We start from the raw sequence: 17,749 nt of genomic DNA on the forward strand, positions 1-17,749 counted from the left end.
GAGATGGGGGTTTGCTCTTCCACGTGCCGCAGTGTAACCGGTGACCGCGTACCCCTGAAGGCGAGCGCTAAGTTTGGGTTTAGGGCCTGTCAGTTGAACCCACCATCCACCGAAGGTGGTGGAGAAGCTGTGCTGGGAGCCCTCCGCATCCTGCCCTTAAGGCACGTGGGCTAACCCAGGAGATCTCCTAAATCTTTCACTGCACTTGGTTTCTGGGTGGTGTGAATGCTGGAGCCATGACCCAGAGCAGAGGAACGTAGGAGCAGGCGGTGGGGACTGACCAGCATCGCTCCCCCTCCTCCCCGTCCCCCAGCGACGCTCCCTTGTCCTTGTGCCCAGAGTGCAGCTGGGCGAGGAGCCGTCCCCCGCGGGCTGCTGGCTTCAATAACAATTTTCTTGAGATGCAAGCTCGGGGCGTTTGTGCCAGGTCATTTCTCCTCCAGCACAGGCTGAAGGAGCCCGGTGCACGCAGAGCAGCTCACGAGCCTGCGCCCCGACTTCCCAGGGGACAGTGCCACTCGCCAGCTGTGCCTGCACCCGCAGGCAGCAGGCGAACATCTGGAAGGTGTGATGGCACTGCCACTTGTCATCAGGCAGCCACGCAGCCCGAGAGCGATGGCCCGCAGAGCTGGGAGGAGGGGAGCAGAGCAGAAGGCACTCCAAGCCCCCGGAGCCGGGCTTGGCTCTCCCTGGGAGGATGGTGAGGGGTGAGTTCGCTGCAGGTGCCGTCGCTCCAGCTCGCCGTGTGCATCATTTCATGGCTTCCGTAATTAACGTTGCGCACAGAAACACGGCTTTGCAGATGCTGGTCACAAATCTCAGCTCATTCACCAGATGCTCTGGCTGCCTGACAGCGCCGGGGAGCTGCCGCTCACGGATGCATCCCCGCGCGCTTCCCTGCCCGGGTGCTGCCTTTGCCTTCCCTGCCCGTTCCCAGCCCCTGGGGATGCCGGGCTCTGCGCAGCCGCTCGCCGTAGAGCGGCTGCCGTGATCCACGCCGGTGGGGTGGACACTGGGCAGAGCGGTGGGATGGCTGAGCATCCTCCATGGGCACCTTGGGTGGGCACCGCTGGGCTAGGTCCCTCCTGGCGCAGCTGGAGCCCGTGCTGGCGTACGGCTGGCTTTGCGCGGAGGGGAAGCGGGAGCATTAACTGCGTTGAAATGACTTTGTCGGAGTGCCAGCATATGAAATGCGTGGTGATACTGCAGCCCTGCCGCTGCCTGTGGCTGTTTTTCCTCTGCTCCTAATGACTAATAGAGAGAAGACAAAACAATTTCTATTAGTTTCTCCCACGCCGCAGTGAGTTTCTTATTTTCCAAACCTCATTAGAGTTTGTAATACCGTGGTGGTAGTCAAGAGCAGTCCAAATCGCCCTGGGGGAGAGAAGAACCGAAGAGATATGATGTGCAGCCCAGTATTAACACTGCTCCTGGCTTATTTCCAAGGTCCTGCCCGATTCCTTTCCAAACTCTTACGCCTTATCTCCATCTTAAAGGTTAACGATAGAGCTTAGGAGAGAGAAAAAAAAATACTTGAGATTGCAAATTGTTAAAGAGAATGGATTTGTGTGCTGAGCAGAGAGCTGGGTCTGCATTTACCTTGGAAAGACAAATATTATTTAAAAGGCAGCGCTTACGCTTCCCGGGGTGGTGCGGCTGGGGCATGGGTTTCCCTGGAAAAGCTGCTGGCGTGTGGAGAGGCCACCGGCTGCAGGCGGCTGTGCTGGTCACTGTGCCCAGATCCCATAGGAATGGGACGCACGTCAGGCACCAGCCTCGCGCCGGTTCCTTGGGAAGCCCCAGCACGCAGCCCTGACTCCTCTGAAGTCCGTGGGAGTTGTGTTTGTTGCCTCATTCGAATGATGCCAGTGAAAGCGCCGGGCGTGGAGCTGCTTGGCCAGCGCTTGGGAAATGATTGCAAACAGCACCCAAACAATGCGCGCAGGAGGGCCTGCAGCCTTGGCTCAGCTCGCCGAGGAAATAATCGTTCGGAGAAGGTGTCCAGCCCGGCCCTGGGTTGCTCAGGCATCGAAAACCCATCCCCATAGAGAAACCGTCCTCAGATCATCTCACCGTGGCTGCAGCCTGGTGATAGGATGCTCTGCGAGCTGCTCCAGGAGGTCTGTCTGTCTTCACAGTGCTTCCCCGCCCAAACCATTAAAAAGCTGAAAGTTGCTGAGCTTAGGGAAGCCGACAAGGTCAGAGCCTTCGGCTGTCTGCGACGGTGAAGCTAATGGAGGGAGACACCCTGAAGAGCAGGTACACGGAGCAAGACACGGATCCTCCTGGCAGATGCTGAGCAGCGCCAGCCCTTTGCGAACGGATGGGTTTCTCATCAGCCACATCAGCTGTCGGGCATTTCCCAGACCTTCCAGTCAAGGAGGGATGGCACGTGGCTCAGACGCGTCCTCCCTCGCCCCGCCGCCGGGTTGCAGGCTCAGGAAAAGGCTGCTGAGGGCAAAACCTAGCCAAATGCGGGCAGCGTTGGAGCCAATGCCTGTCCCGCTGGTGAGATCAGCCAAATGCGTAACGCAGAGCTGTTCAGTTGGGTCAGCCGTACGTTGGGTTGTACTTCATCAGCTTCCTTGCTGCTTGCCCAAGTGAGCAGTCCATCGAAGGAGGAGATCTCCAGCAGTAAACACAGAGAGCTTGGAGCCTGCTCCACCAGAAGGAAGAGACTGTCGCTGGACTGTTTTGAGCTTTGGTCCTGGTGCAGGTAGGAGATCTTACCTGGGTTTGAGTGTTGATGATGGCAGCTTCTGCACCAGGTTGTATCTCCCAGCTCGTACGGACTGGCCTCCCTGTGGACTCATTCTCTGTGAGTCTGGGCTTCCAGGAGCAACTTGTGCCAGAGTTCAGGCAAACAGGAGACAGGTTGCCACTCTTTCTTCAGCCGTGGACGTGTCCACTTTTTTTTTTTTTTTCTTTCACTCAAACCTAGGAGTTTTTGACTTTTCTTAAAACTTCTTGCAGAAAAATCACATTTAAGCTTAGGTGAAGCATGGGGAATTTCAGTCCTAAAGGGAATAATCCATACATTTGTGAAGCTGTGTAAGGGGCTGAAAACCAGAGCTTTGCATGGGCTTCCTCTTGCAGCCCCAACTCCGTAATTAAGGCATAAATCCAGCTTTGCGTGCCTGCTGCACAGGCGCCAGGCGTTGCTGTGGGAACCGCAACTTCCCAAATTTGGTTTTATTCGCCGCTCCGTTTCAGCCCGTTCCCACCAGGCACTCTGGAGAGAGAAGGATCCGCAGCCTACCGCAGGGTTTCACCCACAGGAGACGCGCTTCACTGGAATAAATAAACAGCTGTATGACGAGGAGAGGGCAGGGAGGATGGTAAAAGGTGATAAGCGGGTGCTGGGCTGTTGCCGCTCTACCTGAGCTTGGTGGCTTCTGTTGGCCAGAGCCGCGTGCTGGTGGTGGACCTCCTCCAGCAGCACGTCCCCCGCCGGCTGCCTGTGCCGGGGCTCACCGGGGTGTAGGAGGGAGATCTCTGCTCTCATCACTCGTGGTTTATCCATCTCCCCGTCTCACAGGAGATTCCTGTGTGTGTCCTTCAGAAATGGCTTCAGGAGAGGATGCTCTGTGTGATGGTGAATGTCACATTTGGTGGTGGACATCGCTGGCTGCGTTTCCCTGAGTGTTTGGTGGCATCGTTGGGGCTGTGCAGACTGGAGGAGGGCTTTGCCATTTGGGGGATGTTTGGAGATGATTCGTAGGAAAATCACGTTGGATTGCTTGAGCGTTGGTGGAGCACGATGCTGGTGGGCATGGGCACGTGACTGCCAGGTCCTCCTGCTGACCCGGGCTCAGGCATGAGCGGTGGGGAGAGTCCAGGAGCGGTTCAACAGCCTGACTGAAACGCCAGCAACGGCATGCTTTGGGTTGTCACGGGATGAGTTTGATGTTCTGGTGTGCTAACAGAGGACGGGGAAAGTGGTCACAGTCTCCGTTGCGACTCGCCTTCAGCTGCCGGGGGAGAGTGGGATCCTCCCGCAAGGAACAGAGATGGTCACAGTGGTGGTGGCTTCTCATCATCTTCCTCCATCTATTTTGTACTTAAAAGCAACAGGGAACAAACAAATCTCTGCTTAGGTTGTGCAGCAGTTTCAAGCAGAGCTAACAAACAGCTTTGGATCAACTGGATTCCTGTTTTATGGTGACTAAACTGTTCACTGGACAGAATCCCTGTCCTTACCTGTGCTGCTTCCCAGGGAGCAGCGCTGCTCCCACCGCCCGTGTCCTCCTTTCAGCTGTCACTGCTGTCCCAGGTCATAAAGTCCCATGTCCAGACATCATTTACTGGCTGTCACCGGTGTCGTGCTGCAGCTGGGGTCCCTGCACGGCACCATGGAATCACAGAAGGGTTTGGGTTGGAAGGGACCTTCAAAGCCCACCCAGTCCAACCCCCCTGCAAGAAGCAGAGACGTCTCCAACCAGATCAGGTTGCTCAGAGCCCCGGCCAACCTGGCCTTGAAGCTGTGACCGTGCTGTGCTGGGCAGCTCCAGGTTGATGCTCTCCTCTCGCCCCACAGCCTGGTCCAGCCATGCATCGTTGCAGACGGTGGGTAGGGCTGAGAGCTGGGGAGCTAGAGGAGGCTCCAGAGCCTGGCAAAGCCTGAGCGGTCTCTCATTTTTTATCCTGCCTCGTTATACAGGAGTGTGGCCACGCTAAAATTAATGACAAGTAAATTTGGAGTAAGTAACCGCCGCTTCAGAGCGTTTGCATTAAGCCTTTATAATTCACCGGTGCCTGAGGTCACAGAGACGCATCGGGGAGATTTACAGTGTGCTTACCTTCTCCAAAGTGGCTGTGGGGACAGGACACCCTCTTTTCTGTCTCCCAGTGGCTCTAGATTAATTTTTTTTGGTGACGACAGGCTAAAAAGCAGCTACTTCTGACTGTCCCCAGCCCACAGACTGGGCTTTTGTGAACTTGCAGCCGCTGCAGCGGGAAAGCTCCTCGGAGGAAAAGCTGGGTCAGAGGCTGGCACTAAATAACCTCAAATCCATCTTGTTCTCCCCGAGCCATTGCAGGACAGCAAGAAGTACGATTAATAAATTATTCTTGCCAGAGAAGGCGTCTCTCAGGCTTGCACGGCAGAAAGCGCAGTCCTCGCGTCGTCACTTTGCTGAACATCAGCAGGCTGGATGATAATGTGATTAACACGTGTCGCTGTGCCGGCTCCGATAAGGGTAATTAAATCTCACGCTTCAGGGCATCAGCTAATCACTCACAGGGTCTTTTATTTATTTATTTATTTATTTATTTATTTTTACCCGTTCATGAATATATTTGCCCGGTCGCTGCAGTGCAGGGCGCGCATCCGCGGTCGGCGGCGGAGGGAGGCAGGAAGGCCGGTGCCAGCCGACGGCTGGGGTTTGCAGTGGCAGTCACAGCAGAGCGAGGAGGGTCAGCGGGCAGAGTCCGGCCTCGAGGCCGCGTCCGCCGGCAGCGAAGTGCGAAGGGAGGAAGCTGCAGCTTCCCCCAGCCGTGTTGCTAACAGGAACGTGAAGGGACTGTGAGTCACTGTGAGCTTTCGCTACCGCAGGCCAGAATCCCACTGCGAGCCTGGCCCTGGCAAGGGGACGAGGTGCCCCGGGGCTCGGCAGAATCGCGCCGTGGACCAGGACCCGGTGGCCGTGGCCCCATCCAGGAGGACTGCAGCACTCCAGCCGCTCCCCAGCACCTGCATCGGACTCTCCTGCTCCCCCTAAAAACCTGCTTTCGCTCAGGGACGCTCTGGGGTACTGGTCCATTTTGGAGGCTTCGTGTCAGCTGCGTGAGATGATGCCAGTGCTGTGCAGCACAGCAGAGCAGCCCTGTGCTGCCCCACACCACCGCCGTATTGCGTGACCTTGGGTGTGTTATTTAAGGTCAGATTCCACCAAAACATCTCTAGTTTCTGTATCTAGTTTCAGAACGATGGAAGAACAGCGGGTTCTCGCTGCCTGAGCCCTCCTAAATGTCGTTACCCCACCAGTACCCCGAGACGGAGGGAGCTGCTGTCTCATATCGGTGTCACCCGATGGGTGCATTTTGTGGCTCGGCCAAGGTTACACAACACGTCCATCAAAACCAGGATTTTAAAGTCAGTTTAATCCAGGCGACTGCCTTCCTCCTCAGCCCACCCTGCTCAGTAAAGCCCGTGGCCGTTTGACCTTTCCCAGCATCAAGACTCATTTATTTGGAAGTCAGCTCCCTCCCAAGGCAGGGACGTATGCCGGGTCAGATGCTACTGGGGACCGGGGCTGCGAGGGAGAAACAGCATTTCCTTGTGTAATGACTCAGTATCTGCAAAAATGCCCCGAGAGACGCGCAGCTCCCTTCCAGGAGAGCGCTGCGGGTCAACGAGTGGATTCAGCGTGCGCCGTGCTGGAGAGAGCGGCGTGCTTGCTTCTCCTGTGAGTATCAGCCATGTCATCCGTGAGCGTTGGGGAGATGCTGGGGGGCAGAACAAGAGGCAGAGGAGGATGTTGGGGGGTAGCAGGTGCTGAGAGCAGGCGGGTTTGCTGAGCTCTCTCCTGATCCCATCAGAATTAACCTGGCTCCGTGGCTGGTAGGAATCTTGAGGTCATGAAGGTGCTGCCGTGCCTCTTGGAAATTATAGAATCACTGAATGATTTGGGTTGGAAGGCACCTTTAAAACCAACCAGTTCCAACGCCCCTGCAAGGAGCAGGGACATCTCCAGCCAGATCAGGTTGCTCAGAGCCCTGTCCAGGCTGGCCCTGAACACTTCCAGGGATGGGGCATCCACCAGCTCTCTGGGGAACCTAGGCCAGTGCTCCACTACTCTCACAGTGAAGAATTTCTTCCTTGTATCCAATCTAAATCAACCCTCTTTCAGTTTAAAGCTGTTACCCTGGCACAGACCTTGAGGTGTGAACCCTGCACTTGGTCCTACACGCGTGCAGAGGTGCCGGTGGCTTGGCCATGCCACAGGTGGAGGCACGTGCGGCAGTGCGCACACGGGGACGCTGTCACATCCCTCCGCTCCTCTGTCCCCGCCCCTCGCACCGAGCCTGACGGCTTTGAGCAGAGCTTCCAGAGAGCACAAAAGCCTGGCAGAAACGCTTTTTTGTGCCTCCTCAGCAAGCCACGTGGCGAGCCACGGGGTCATTTAATCAGGTGCAGTGGAAGAGTGGCACATCGCCCTCTGCGCCGGCTGGGCACGCTGTGGGCACCAGCTGCCTGGCGTGAGTGGATTTGAGTGTCGCCGTCATCTGCCCTCCTGGTTTGCCGTCCTGCGCCTGCCGAAGCAGCGGGGGCTCGGCGCGGTGCTGGCTGGCAGCACGGGGGCTGCACGGGGGCTTGCGCCGTTCCTGGACCCCGCACCCAGGGGGTGCTTCCCCCCGCGCGGCTTTGGCCGATCCCTGCTTTGGGGTGGCAGGGAGTGGGGAGGGAGGGAGGGAGGAGGTGCAGGAAGGGTTTGGTTGCAAAAATGCATCCTTGAAGGGCTGCTGGGGTGCTGCCTTGTACCGCTGCCCCCTCACATTACGGGAGCGCGTTGTGGGCACGCGCCGGTGTGTATGCCCACGCTTCGCCTCGCGCTTGCTCCTTGTTTTTCCTCGGCCTTTTGGCTGCGGAGCAGTTGAAGCAAACAGCGTTACAGCAAGCAGCCCCTCAGAGCGCGGCTCTGCAGTAAATGCCTTTTCATAGAGGCACCAGCTCTGGGCGGCAGTCGCTGCGTGCAGTTGCCCCTCGCGCTGGTGTGCGCTTCCTCCGGCGTCTCCTTCCCCAGCCACCCGTGCGTGGGCTGCCAGTCCCGGGGACTGTCCTGCCACCGGGATGAGCGGGGCTCATGCCCAAGGACAGCCGGTCTGTGTTGGTAAGATGGTCCGGGTGGGTTTGCACAGGGGGAGGAGGAGATGCTGCTTCTCTCTGCCTTGTGCTTGGGTGCAAGGTGCCAGGTTAACGTGGTCTTCTGGTGTTGGCCATGCCGTGTGTTTCTGTTCCCTGTGGCTGAGCTCTTCTAGCATTGCCAGGTCCGTCCCCTCACGCGGGGTGGTGGGAGAGGGCTTGGGAAGGTGCCACCAGCCAGCGTCATTGTCATCCTGGGTGTCCTCTCCTGGTCTTCTCAGATGTGTGGCTGGGCAGGCTTCTGGTGTGACCCACCTGGCCCTTGGGTGCAGGGTGTGGGGCTGGTCCTTGTGCTCCCCCTTGTGAGGGTTTTTTGGTAGGCTGACCTGTCAGGGAGGGGACTGTCCCCGTGCTCCGCGGTGGCAGGGGGGCTCAGCGCAGCTGCATGCTGCTTTCCTGGTGTGGCATCGCATCTCTGCGGGGCTTTGGGATTTGGTAGCACTGACGCTTTTCTCCCTTTTCGGCCGAGGCAGAGCAGTAGGGACACCAGCACGCTCCTTCCCGTGTTCCCTACCGACATGCCTCATTTTGCAGCCCCTGCTTCCCACCACCCACACGGCTCCCGGCTCCGGCAGTAATCGCCGTTCCCCGTTTGCATCACTGAGACGGCAAAGGGCTCGGAACAGCAAAGCACCGCTCCGCCACGGGGATCCCGCGCCCGGCGCGGTCAACAGGAGATTTGTGAGCACGTGTGTGAGCGAGAGGCTTTTCCCCTCAGACAAATAAATCACTTTTTTTCCGGCGGTGCTTAAAGTGAAGCTCCTGAGACCCAGTCAGGCGCTGGCGGCTCTAAGACGGGGTGCAGCGTGAGGGCAGGCTGGTGGCAGGGCTGCGTGCGCTCAGCCCCGCTTGTGCAGCTGCTCATCCCACAGCTCCTCGCCCAGGAGCACCCCCAGGTTGGTTGCAAGGGTCTAGGGCATCCTGCTCGCCACCGGTACCAGTTGTGCTGGCCCTGTCCTGACCCTGGAGCAGCAGGACAGCTCCGGGGGGTTGTGCCAGCCCCGGCGTCTTGCTGCAGTGGGACCCTTGGAGGTGACCAAGGTGTCACCACTTGTGCGATGATCATGGGAGCATCCCACCCAGGGACGGGCTCTGGAGGGTAAAACTGGGGAAGGAGGGTGAACCCAGCAGCTGTTTAAGGGAAAATCTATGCAGGAAAATGCAGCTGGGGCAGGCGGTGCCAGCCTGAGCCTCCACCGAGCTCCTGGGGCTGACCTGATTTTGCAGAACCTCCCTTTCTTCTGCTCCGCTGCCCTTTTGTCTCCACACCGGGAGGACACAGAGCTGCCTGGCCTATATTTTGGGTCTAAGATCAATATTTAAAATTCCCCCCTCCCGTTTCCTTTGCACGGGCATGAGGCGTTTTGCTTGCCGGGGGAGGCTCGTCTCCCAGAGCCCTGTCTGTTCACCATTTCAAATAATTTCCCCGGTATCCTTGTTCTAGAAACAATTCATTAGGGGCCTATTATACAATGTTATGCTCGCCGAGGTTAGAAAAGATCCTGCATGCGTGGTAAAAGCACACCGTGAGCTGCACGCGCTGGGCTTTTTTTTTTTGGTGTCTGTCTCTAAATGTACCTTTTCGTCCTTTCGGAGAGCCGGTCATCTGGGGACAAAGCCGTGGGGGCAACGATGCTGCCTTGGGGTGGGGAGGCCCAGCGGGGCTTGGGCTGGTGCTTGCTCATGGTCCCATACTGGGAAGATGCTGCAGGTGGTGGAAAGGGGCAGCTTTGGGGTGTAGCAGCCATCCTCTCCAGTGGCACACTTTGAAAATCCAGGCCAAAACCAGTTGCTGCGTCCCCAGGCTGAGAGCGGTCCCGTGCCACCGGGGAGCTAACGGAGCTGCGGTCCCCGGGGAGCTCGTTAAGCGTCGCCTCAGAGGGTGTACAGCAAGGGGTGGCTGCCAGCCAGGGTTGCAAACCCCAGCCCCTGTTAGGTGTCCTGCTCGCAGCAGATGTCCCATCCGTCCCCGTGCCATTGGGGCAGCTTAGCCCCCCTGCCTGGCCGTGGCCTGCGTCGTTGCTTTGCAGTTGTCTTTTTCTCTCTGCAGGGAGAATAACTTCATCAAGGACTTCCCTCAGCTGGCCGACGGCCTCATGGTGATCCCACTGCCTGTGGAGGAGCAGTGCCGTGGCGTCCTCTCGGAGCCCCTTCCTGACCTCCAGCTTCTCACCGGTACGAGCTGCCCCCGGGCTCAGCCCCCACACCTGGATCCCACCCTGGATCCCAGCCTGGTCCCCGAGGGGCATCAGCATCCCTAGCGCTGCGGGGTCCCTGGTGACATCCCTTCTGCATCCCTTGGGCAGAGATAGCGTACGGGCTGTGCGAGTCTGCCGTGGCACGGCAAGGTGGCATCTCCGACCCCGCAGCCATCGCAATGCTGGTCCTGCCAGCAGCCCGGGAACCCCACGGCATGGCCACCAAAGGAGGTCACCATCCCTGCCGCCGTCCCGTTTCTCACCCCTGTGCCGCGTAGGAAAGCAGGCAATGAGCGTTGGCGTTCCCTGGAGCAGAGCCATCGGCTCGGCGGGGGCTGAGCGTGCGCTCTTCCTTCGCAGGGGACATCAAGTACGACGAGGCGATGGGCTACCCCATGGTGCAGCACTGGCGGGTCAGGAGCAACCTCTACAGAGTGAAGCTCAGCTCCATCACCCTCTCCGCAGGTGAGTTTCTAACAGCAGGGAGATATGTAGACACGGGTGGGTGGGTGGGTGGTCTTCTGCCCCCAGGCGCAGTCGTGCCGAGCATCTCACCAGCATTTCCCACCTCCAGGCTCAACTCCGGGCAGTAACTCACACCCAGCGCTGCTGCAGAGGCAGGGAGAGAGATTTTTCCTCCTTTTTTCAGGGGGAAACTGAGGCAGGGAGCGCGTGCAGCTCAGTCGCACAAACCAAGAGCTGGGGTCAGAGCTGGGATTGAGCTGCCGAGCAGCACTCGTTGGGTTCATGTGGGGGTGGCTGTGTATAGGCGTATGCACAGAACCCACTAAGTTCTTGAAAAAAATGTGATTTCAAAAGGACTCAAAGCGTTTGTAAATGCGGGTGACACAAAGCAGGGAGTCGCAGATGAAGAAGGGGCGGGTGGGAGGATCCTGCAAACGTCAAAACATTTCACTTCCACGTTTATAGAGCTACACGGTTTGTTTCAGCAATGCTGAAACATTTTGTTGCGACCTGAAATGTTTTGCCTTTTCATTTTAAACCAGCGTTTTTTATTTAAAAATCAACCTGTTTTTAAATGGAGAAAGGAAAAAAATTATATATTTAATGCAGCCAGGCTGCACAGCCCCAGAATGAAATAACCTGCTCGGAGCTGAACAAAATATTTGGGTTCAGCTCAAAATGAATTCTAGCTTTTTGATTAAACTAACCTCTCCTTCAATAAACCAGCCAAGCAGCCAGGTAACCTCATTTTGGTGACAGTTATGACGTATTTTCTTGCAGTGTGTTTTCGGTTCCAGCACTGGACCAAAACGATGATCGCAGCCAGCTCTAAAGGACGCCAAGGCACCGTGCAGTCGCCAGTGCCTCCGTGATATTTCATCCGTAGGGCAGCGAGGGGCCCTGTCCTTGTCCCGTGGCAGCAGTCCCCGCTGTCCGCACGGGTGCTGCTCGAGGGACGCCCCGACCCTTGCACACCCGCGGAGCTGCCAGCAGCCCAGCCCCATGTGTCCCTCTGGGCTGCCTCCAGCTTCCCTGAAAATATTACTGGTTGTGAAGGGTATTGACGCTGGGGATGGTCTGCAGTGCAATCTGTAATAAATGGCACTAGGAGAACACAGAATCATAGAATCACAGGATGGTTTGGTGGGAAGGGACCTTCAAAGCCCACCCAGTCCAACCCCCGTGCCAGGAGCAGGGACATCTCCAACCAGATCAGGGTGCTCAGAGCCCCGGCCAACCTGGCCTGGAATGTTTCCAGGGATGGGGCATCCACCACCTCTCTGGGCAACCTGGGCCAGTGCTTCACCATCCTTATTGTAACAATTTTTTTCCTAGTATCTAATCTGAATCTACCTCCCTCTATTTTGAAACCATCACCCCTCGTCCTGTCACACCAGGCCCTGCTGAAGATCTCTGGTTACTGCAAAGCAAAGGCCAAGCTCATCCTCTGGGAAGAGCGCCGATGATGTGCCAGCAGCCTGCAAAACGGGCCGGAGCTGGCGGGAGGGCGCGTGTGTGTGTGCGCGCGCACGTGTTCATGTGCATGTCCCTCTAAAGCGAGGTGAGAAGTCTCTTAGGGAGAGGCATCGTAGAAGGATGAGCCACAGCTCAGGGTAGACAGCAGGTTGTGGATTCGCAAGGATCGCGTAGACCGTGGAGGCACGAGAGGAGGAACCACACTTTGTGCCCACATGGGGACTTGTGTGTCTTGAGCAAGGGATCTTCTGGGCCTCCTCCCTCCGGGCTGTGGCTGGCAGCCCTGCCGATCCCCTGCCTCCTTCCCACAGGCTTTGCCAACATCCTGAAGATCCTGAACAAGGACAGCAGCCGGGAGGAGCTGCTCTCCTTCATCCAGCAGTTCGGCTCCCACTACATCGCGGAGGCGCTGTACGGCTCCGAGTTCAGCTGCACCATCCACTTCCCCAGCAAGAAGGTCCAGCAGCAGCTCTGGCTCCAGTACCAGAAAGGTGAGGAGGGCGGCGGGAACAGGCAGGGGCACAAGCGCCGGTTGTCATTCGTGCTGTTTTCCATCCATCACGCCCCTCTTCCTCACACATACACCGTCACCATGCCAGTTCGTGGGTGCAGACAGGAGACTGGTACCAGACTGAGTGCCCCGTGGCAGGAGATGGTGGCACATGTCCGTGGGTGGACCAGGTAGACCTGCCATTCCTGCTCCTGCCCTTCAGCGGCCGTGCTTCAGCCCCATCCTTCTCCAGAGGGGGACCCACTTCACCACCTGCCCCCAGCTCCGTCGCGGTGGCCCCCACGCGCCGGGGATGCTCGGGGTCGGGTGATGGAGATGTGACATAATTGAGCTGTCTCAGAATGGCTTCGTTTTATGGCTTGTGACAATGACGGTCTTTAAGGAAGTGTATTAAATCAATAGCACCTCATTGTGCTACACCATAAATAACGAGACACATCATTAAACAGGGCAATAAACTTCAGGACTTTGAAGCCGTACAATTAGGTTATGTTTATAAAAACTCCCTTACCGCTGTAGCCTTGCACTTGCCAGTTCGTCTCTCTCCTCCGGGGAGCTGGGGATATTCTCCGGGTCTGCAATTTTTCTGATGAAAAATATCCGTGGAGTTTCCTGGGGCCTGTTGTAGGGCCGATGGTAGCCGAGGTCAGAAGCATCGGGCCTGCGTGTGCTGGCCCGAGCGGCCTCGTTCCGTGGAAGCTGCCGGACAGAGTTGTGCTCCCGCTCGCTGCCTCTCTCGCTTTCCGCTCTTTTTTTCCCTTTTTTCCCAGTGCAGCTCGTCTCGTAAGCGTATTTACAACACCCTGTGCTCATTTGTTTGGGTTTTAAATAGTGATAAATGAAGTTTGCTGTAGCAGCGCCCCTGTTTAGCGGGAGAAAGCAGCGCGGAGGTGTGTTGTTTACGTACTCGCCATGTTTTCCATCATTTGGGCCTGCTCCCTGCAGTCCTGGGGCAAACATGTTGGTGGGGAGGGGGCCTGGAGTGGCTCCGTGGTCCAGGCGCCGTCACCGCGGGCACAGGGTTTCTCCCGAGATGCCGGGTGGGAATGAGAGGCAACCGCTGCAGTCTGAGCCTGGCGTGAGCATCACCGCTGCTCCATGGTGCTGGGGCCAGAGGGGAGGTGAATGGTGCCAGCGCTTGATCCCCTGGTGAAATACCTCCCGTTTCTGAGCCCCCAGTGTAGTTCCCAGCACTCAGCCCCACGGTGGCACAGGGCCTGAAGGTGGGCAGTGCCTCGCCGACCAAATAATTTCCTTTTTAGTCCACAGTATGCAGCTGGGCACGGCGGACTCCCTTGCTCCCCACGCGCCTCCCGCCTGCGCTCCTGCAGCCGTGCCGGCCCCGTGGCGCTCGCAGGGCTGCCCTGGCACGCTGGGGGCATCCGGGGCCTCCGTCCCCACCGCCCGCAAAGCACCAAAGTGCTCGCGGGACCCCGGGGGTTTCGCATGTAATGCCTGGACGTAAGCATTTAAATTCTGACCATTTAGACACAGGGCACTGGCTCCGTCTGTGGCTCTGGTAGCTGGTGAGGTCGGTGGGGTGGAAGTTCGGGGCTGTCGGTACTGCAGAGGGGACCAGTGTTGTACTGAGCTCTTTGATGGCCAGAAGATGCTCTTGGAAGGTCGTCGAGGATGTTCAGGGCTCTCGCTGGTACCGGGGGAGATGGGCTCTGTGGACAGAGAAGAAGGTGTCGCGGGAAACCCAGGGCTCTCTCCTGGAGAAACTCCATTTAGCTACGAGAAAGCGCTTGCTGTTTCTGGTAGATGGATTTTATTCCCAGCTTCTCCACTGATTTCCCCTCATTTTGCCAGTGACATAAGGCGGATCGCAATAAATAGCTCCAGCTAGACAATTCTGGATGCCTTCTCCGCTCGGAAATGGCTCTGGAACGCCAGGCTCCCCGCTGCTAGCCAGCCCGTTTCCGAACTGCTCAGAGAGCACACATATGCATCATCTCTAATAAACACAAAAGCGAGGCCAGGATAACTGCGATTCGTTAACGAACAAAGCAGGTCAGAAGAGGAGGGGAGAGAGAGGAGAGTCTCGAGCTAATTGGAACAGCCCCAAATACGATAAAAACGCACATCGCGGTGTGTTTGCAGCATCGCACAGAATTATTTGAATATTTTAATCAACTTCCTAAATCAATCGGCAGGCCTTGGGCGGAGGCCTCCGCCAATAAAGCGCACGATCTGCGCGCCGAGCCCTAATTGAAAACACGGTCTGGGAGGGGAGACGGCGCCGCTGGCAGCCGGGCTCCTTGTAAAGCGCCGGGCCAGGCGCTGGCTCTGCGCCGAGGCTGGAGCAGCCCCTGACGTGGGTCGGTGTCTGCAGAGCGCTTCCTTCAGCCAAACGGAGGAGGAAGCAATCCGGTTTTCACCAGGGACGGGTGAAGGTTGGTGCCTTCTCGCTGCCTGGACCCACCGCCCTGCCGGGACAGGCGGGCCGCGGGCACTGCTGATGTTTGCAAGCTGCTCTGCTTGTAGGAGTGCAAAATGTTCCCCTTCCTCCGGCAAGTAGATAAGGTGTCTGCTGGGGGGAGGCGAGGGAGCCTCCTGCCCTTGTTTCTGTGGATTTTCAGGAGTGAATCCTGCAAATGAGAGAGCCAGAGACGCGGCTGCCCGCCTGCATGGCTGCGGCACGCCAAGCACCGCACTCCTTCCAGGGCAGACGTGGACACGTCCCCCAGGCTCCCCGCCTTGGAACAGCGTTAGCCCGTGAGCAAACCAAACCAAACAACTCCCATTTTCTTTCATGCAGAGTGATTAAAAGCCCGTTTTCGGGGCTGCCTGCTCTGGCTCTGTGCAGCAATGCTTTAACTCATTGGAGTGGCCGCTCAGCAGGGACCTTGAGGTTGCCCCGGCCATCGATCTGTGCCACAGACGGCACCTCGTCAAGTTTGTACCAACTGTGTGAGCGTCTTGGCTTGGCAGCAAACGCAACACCCCTGGCCACCTCCTGTTGGGCATAGGGATGTGCTGGGTCTGGCCGGGATGGAGCGAACTGGTGTGATCACAGCCCCTGTGGTGCTGCTCTTTGGATTTGTGGCTAAACCAGTGCTGAGAACCCCCCAGCGTGCTGGCTGCTGCTGAGCAGCGCTTGCATAGCACCCGGCCTCCCTCTCTTTCCCACTCTCTCCCGGCAGCGAGTAGACTGGGGTGGGCAAGATGTTGGGAGGGGACGCAGCCAGGACTGCTGACGCAAACTGGGCTATCCCACACCTGGAGGTAGAGGCTGGGGGTCAGCCCACCACAAAGAGACTCGCAAAATGTTTGGGAGGAAAGTGAACGATCCCTCCATCCAGCAAATTCGCCTGCCAGGGACCGCTTCAGTCCCTGCAGAGGGTTTATCAGAGACCGGGTGGCTCTGTGGCCCCTCGGTCTGGCTGGACGAGGAGGAGGAGGAGGAGAGCTTGGTTGGGAAAAGGGAAGAGCTGCTCTGATAGCACAACCACACAGCCCCGGTAGGGTTTTGCCATGAGCTGTTCCAGCTTGCTTGTTCCCACTGCGATACACAAAATGCAGAACAAATGTCTGTAAGTGCTCTGGCACTCAGAGAAAATGCAGACGTTATCAGCAGTAACGCGGGGGGTCTCGTCTCGTCAAGCCTTTGAGTGACAACTCTTTTCCTTCACACGGTGCAGACTAGCTGAGCCGTGGTGTGGGAGACTCCTGTTCTCCAGCTGGGAGACGAAACAGTGTGGCGGTGGCGCGCTGCTGCGGAGGAGCGCACGGGCTGGCGGGAGCTCCTCGCCACCGGGGACCTGGGAGACGCGGGGAGGATGCTGGTGTTCAAGGGTGGAGGAGGTTCAGAGGGTTTCACTCCCCAGCTGTGAGGTTGCAGTAGTGCTCTAGGTCTGCAGTGAGCGAAATGTTTGGTTTTCTTGCCTTTCCTGCCATCTCTGGAGAGTTTCCTTGGCTGAGGTCACCCCAGCAAGGTGAGCTTTGGAAGCAGCTGCCACAGATGTGAAAGGCGTTCCCTCTCCGTGACAGATCCTTTATTAAAATAATCCACGGGCTGTGCCCGGCACGTCCTGTCGCCCCCTACGGCTTTCTGCCCACCAGTGCTTGCTTCTCTTAGTTTGTAAGTCGCTTGTTGTCTTTACCTTTCAGTTTTCGTGCTTTCTGGCTAACAGAGTTCAGACAAAGGTCTCCATAAGGCACCAGCCACCTGAAGCACGCAGCCCCCAGCTCTGCAGAAGCAGCAGTCTGTATTCTTCTGAGGGGGACCTGCGGGTCCCTCCTGCCCTCTCCAGGTCTCATTCATCTCCCTTCAGGGCTGGTACCACCATAACACAATTAAGATTGAACTGGTCCACGGGAACCTTTAGTTTTAATTTCCTAGACAAAACCAGGGGCATTAAGAAAGCTGTGAGGCGTCTATTAAAGGAGATAATGGCTTCCCCTTGTACCTGCCTGGTCAGAAGTAAAGCATACAGAATCACCCTGTCCTTCAGATCTGTTCTAACCACTCTACTACCTTTGTAACGCTCTTACTTGCTTGTGGTTCATGGCATGATATTTATTTCAAAACTTCAGATTTTGACATTTTGTTCGGAGGAAAATACAATCCAGCCGGTTGCCGTGAAATTTAGTTTAGACTGAAATATGTACTGTGACTCAGCCTGCTAAATGACCTTCCGCACTGCTCATTGTAATCCAGAATTACCAGGCAAGTAGAGTAATTAGTGGTGCAAAATGAAATAACTTTAAATCCTCGCATTGAGTAATGACCCAGAAAAATCACTTAAGCTGTGCAACAGAAAAGACTTGAAGCATCTGGCTTTATTTTTACTTTTGTAGCTCTGCCCCCTTTGATTGAGAAACAGGCTCTCCCCCTCATCCCTTCGGAAACCTTGGCTGTCAGTTGGTGCCCAGAACAAATGTTTGTGGTGTAGTTGTCGCTACCCTAAGAAATCGTAACTTCTCATGAAACGGCAGGGCAGGTCTAACAGCACCGGCACGGCAGCTGTTCTGCGAGGATCGTGTCTGCTTGACGAACCAGCAGCTCGTATCTGTTTAAAGAGCTGCTCCACATCACCTGAGATGAGCCCAGGCAACAAAACCTCCACCCACACCAGCAAACCCAGCTGGGTAGCAGGACCAGGGGAGAACCTGCTTGTGCTGCGGATGTACCGGTGCCTTTGCTGACGGGCAAACTGCTTAGCTCTCCTTTGGCTCCACCTAAATACGCTGTTGCCAGTATGATTTTTTGCAGCATTTAGCAAAATCATC

General features: G+C 57.0%; 1 protein-coding gene across 2 annotated transcripts in view; it reads left to right on the top strand.

Moving 5' to 3' along the window:
- Positions 1-17,749, top strand: part of ASTN2 (astrotactin 2) — a 329,274-nt gene that overhangs the window by 196,204 nt on the left and 115,321 nt on the right. For both annotated transcript variants that reach the window (XM_086763491.1, XM_086763492.1), the window contains exons 14-16: positions 9,915-10,039; positions 10,423-10,527; positions 12,315-12,494. In XM_086763491.1, the coding sequence (XP_086619617.1) occupies positions 9,915-10,039; positions 10,423-10,527; positions 12,315-12,494 (410 nt within the window). The remainder of the gene's footprint in view (positions 1-9,914; positions 10,040-10,422; positions 10,528-12,314; positions 12,495-17,749) is intronic.

Source organism: Chlamydotis macqueenii, chromosome 20, assembly GCF_036417535.1.
Source record: "Chlamydotis macqueenii isolate bChlMac1 chromosome 20, bChlMac1.mat, whole genome shotgun sequence".
NCBI lineage: Eukaryota > Metazoa > Chordata > Aves > Otidiformes > Otididae > Chlamydotis > Chlamydotis macqueenii.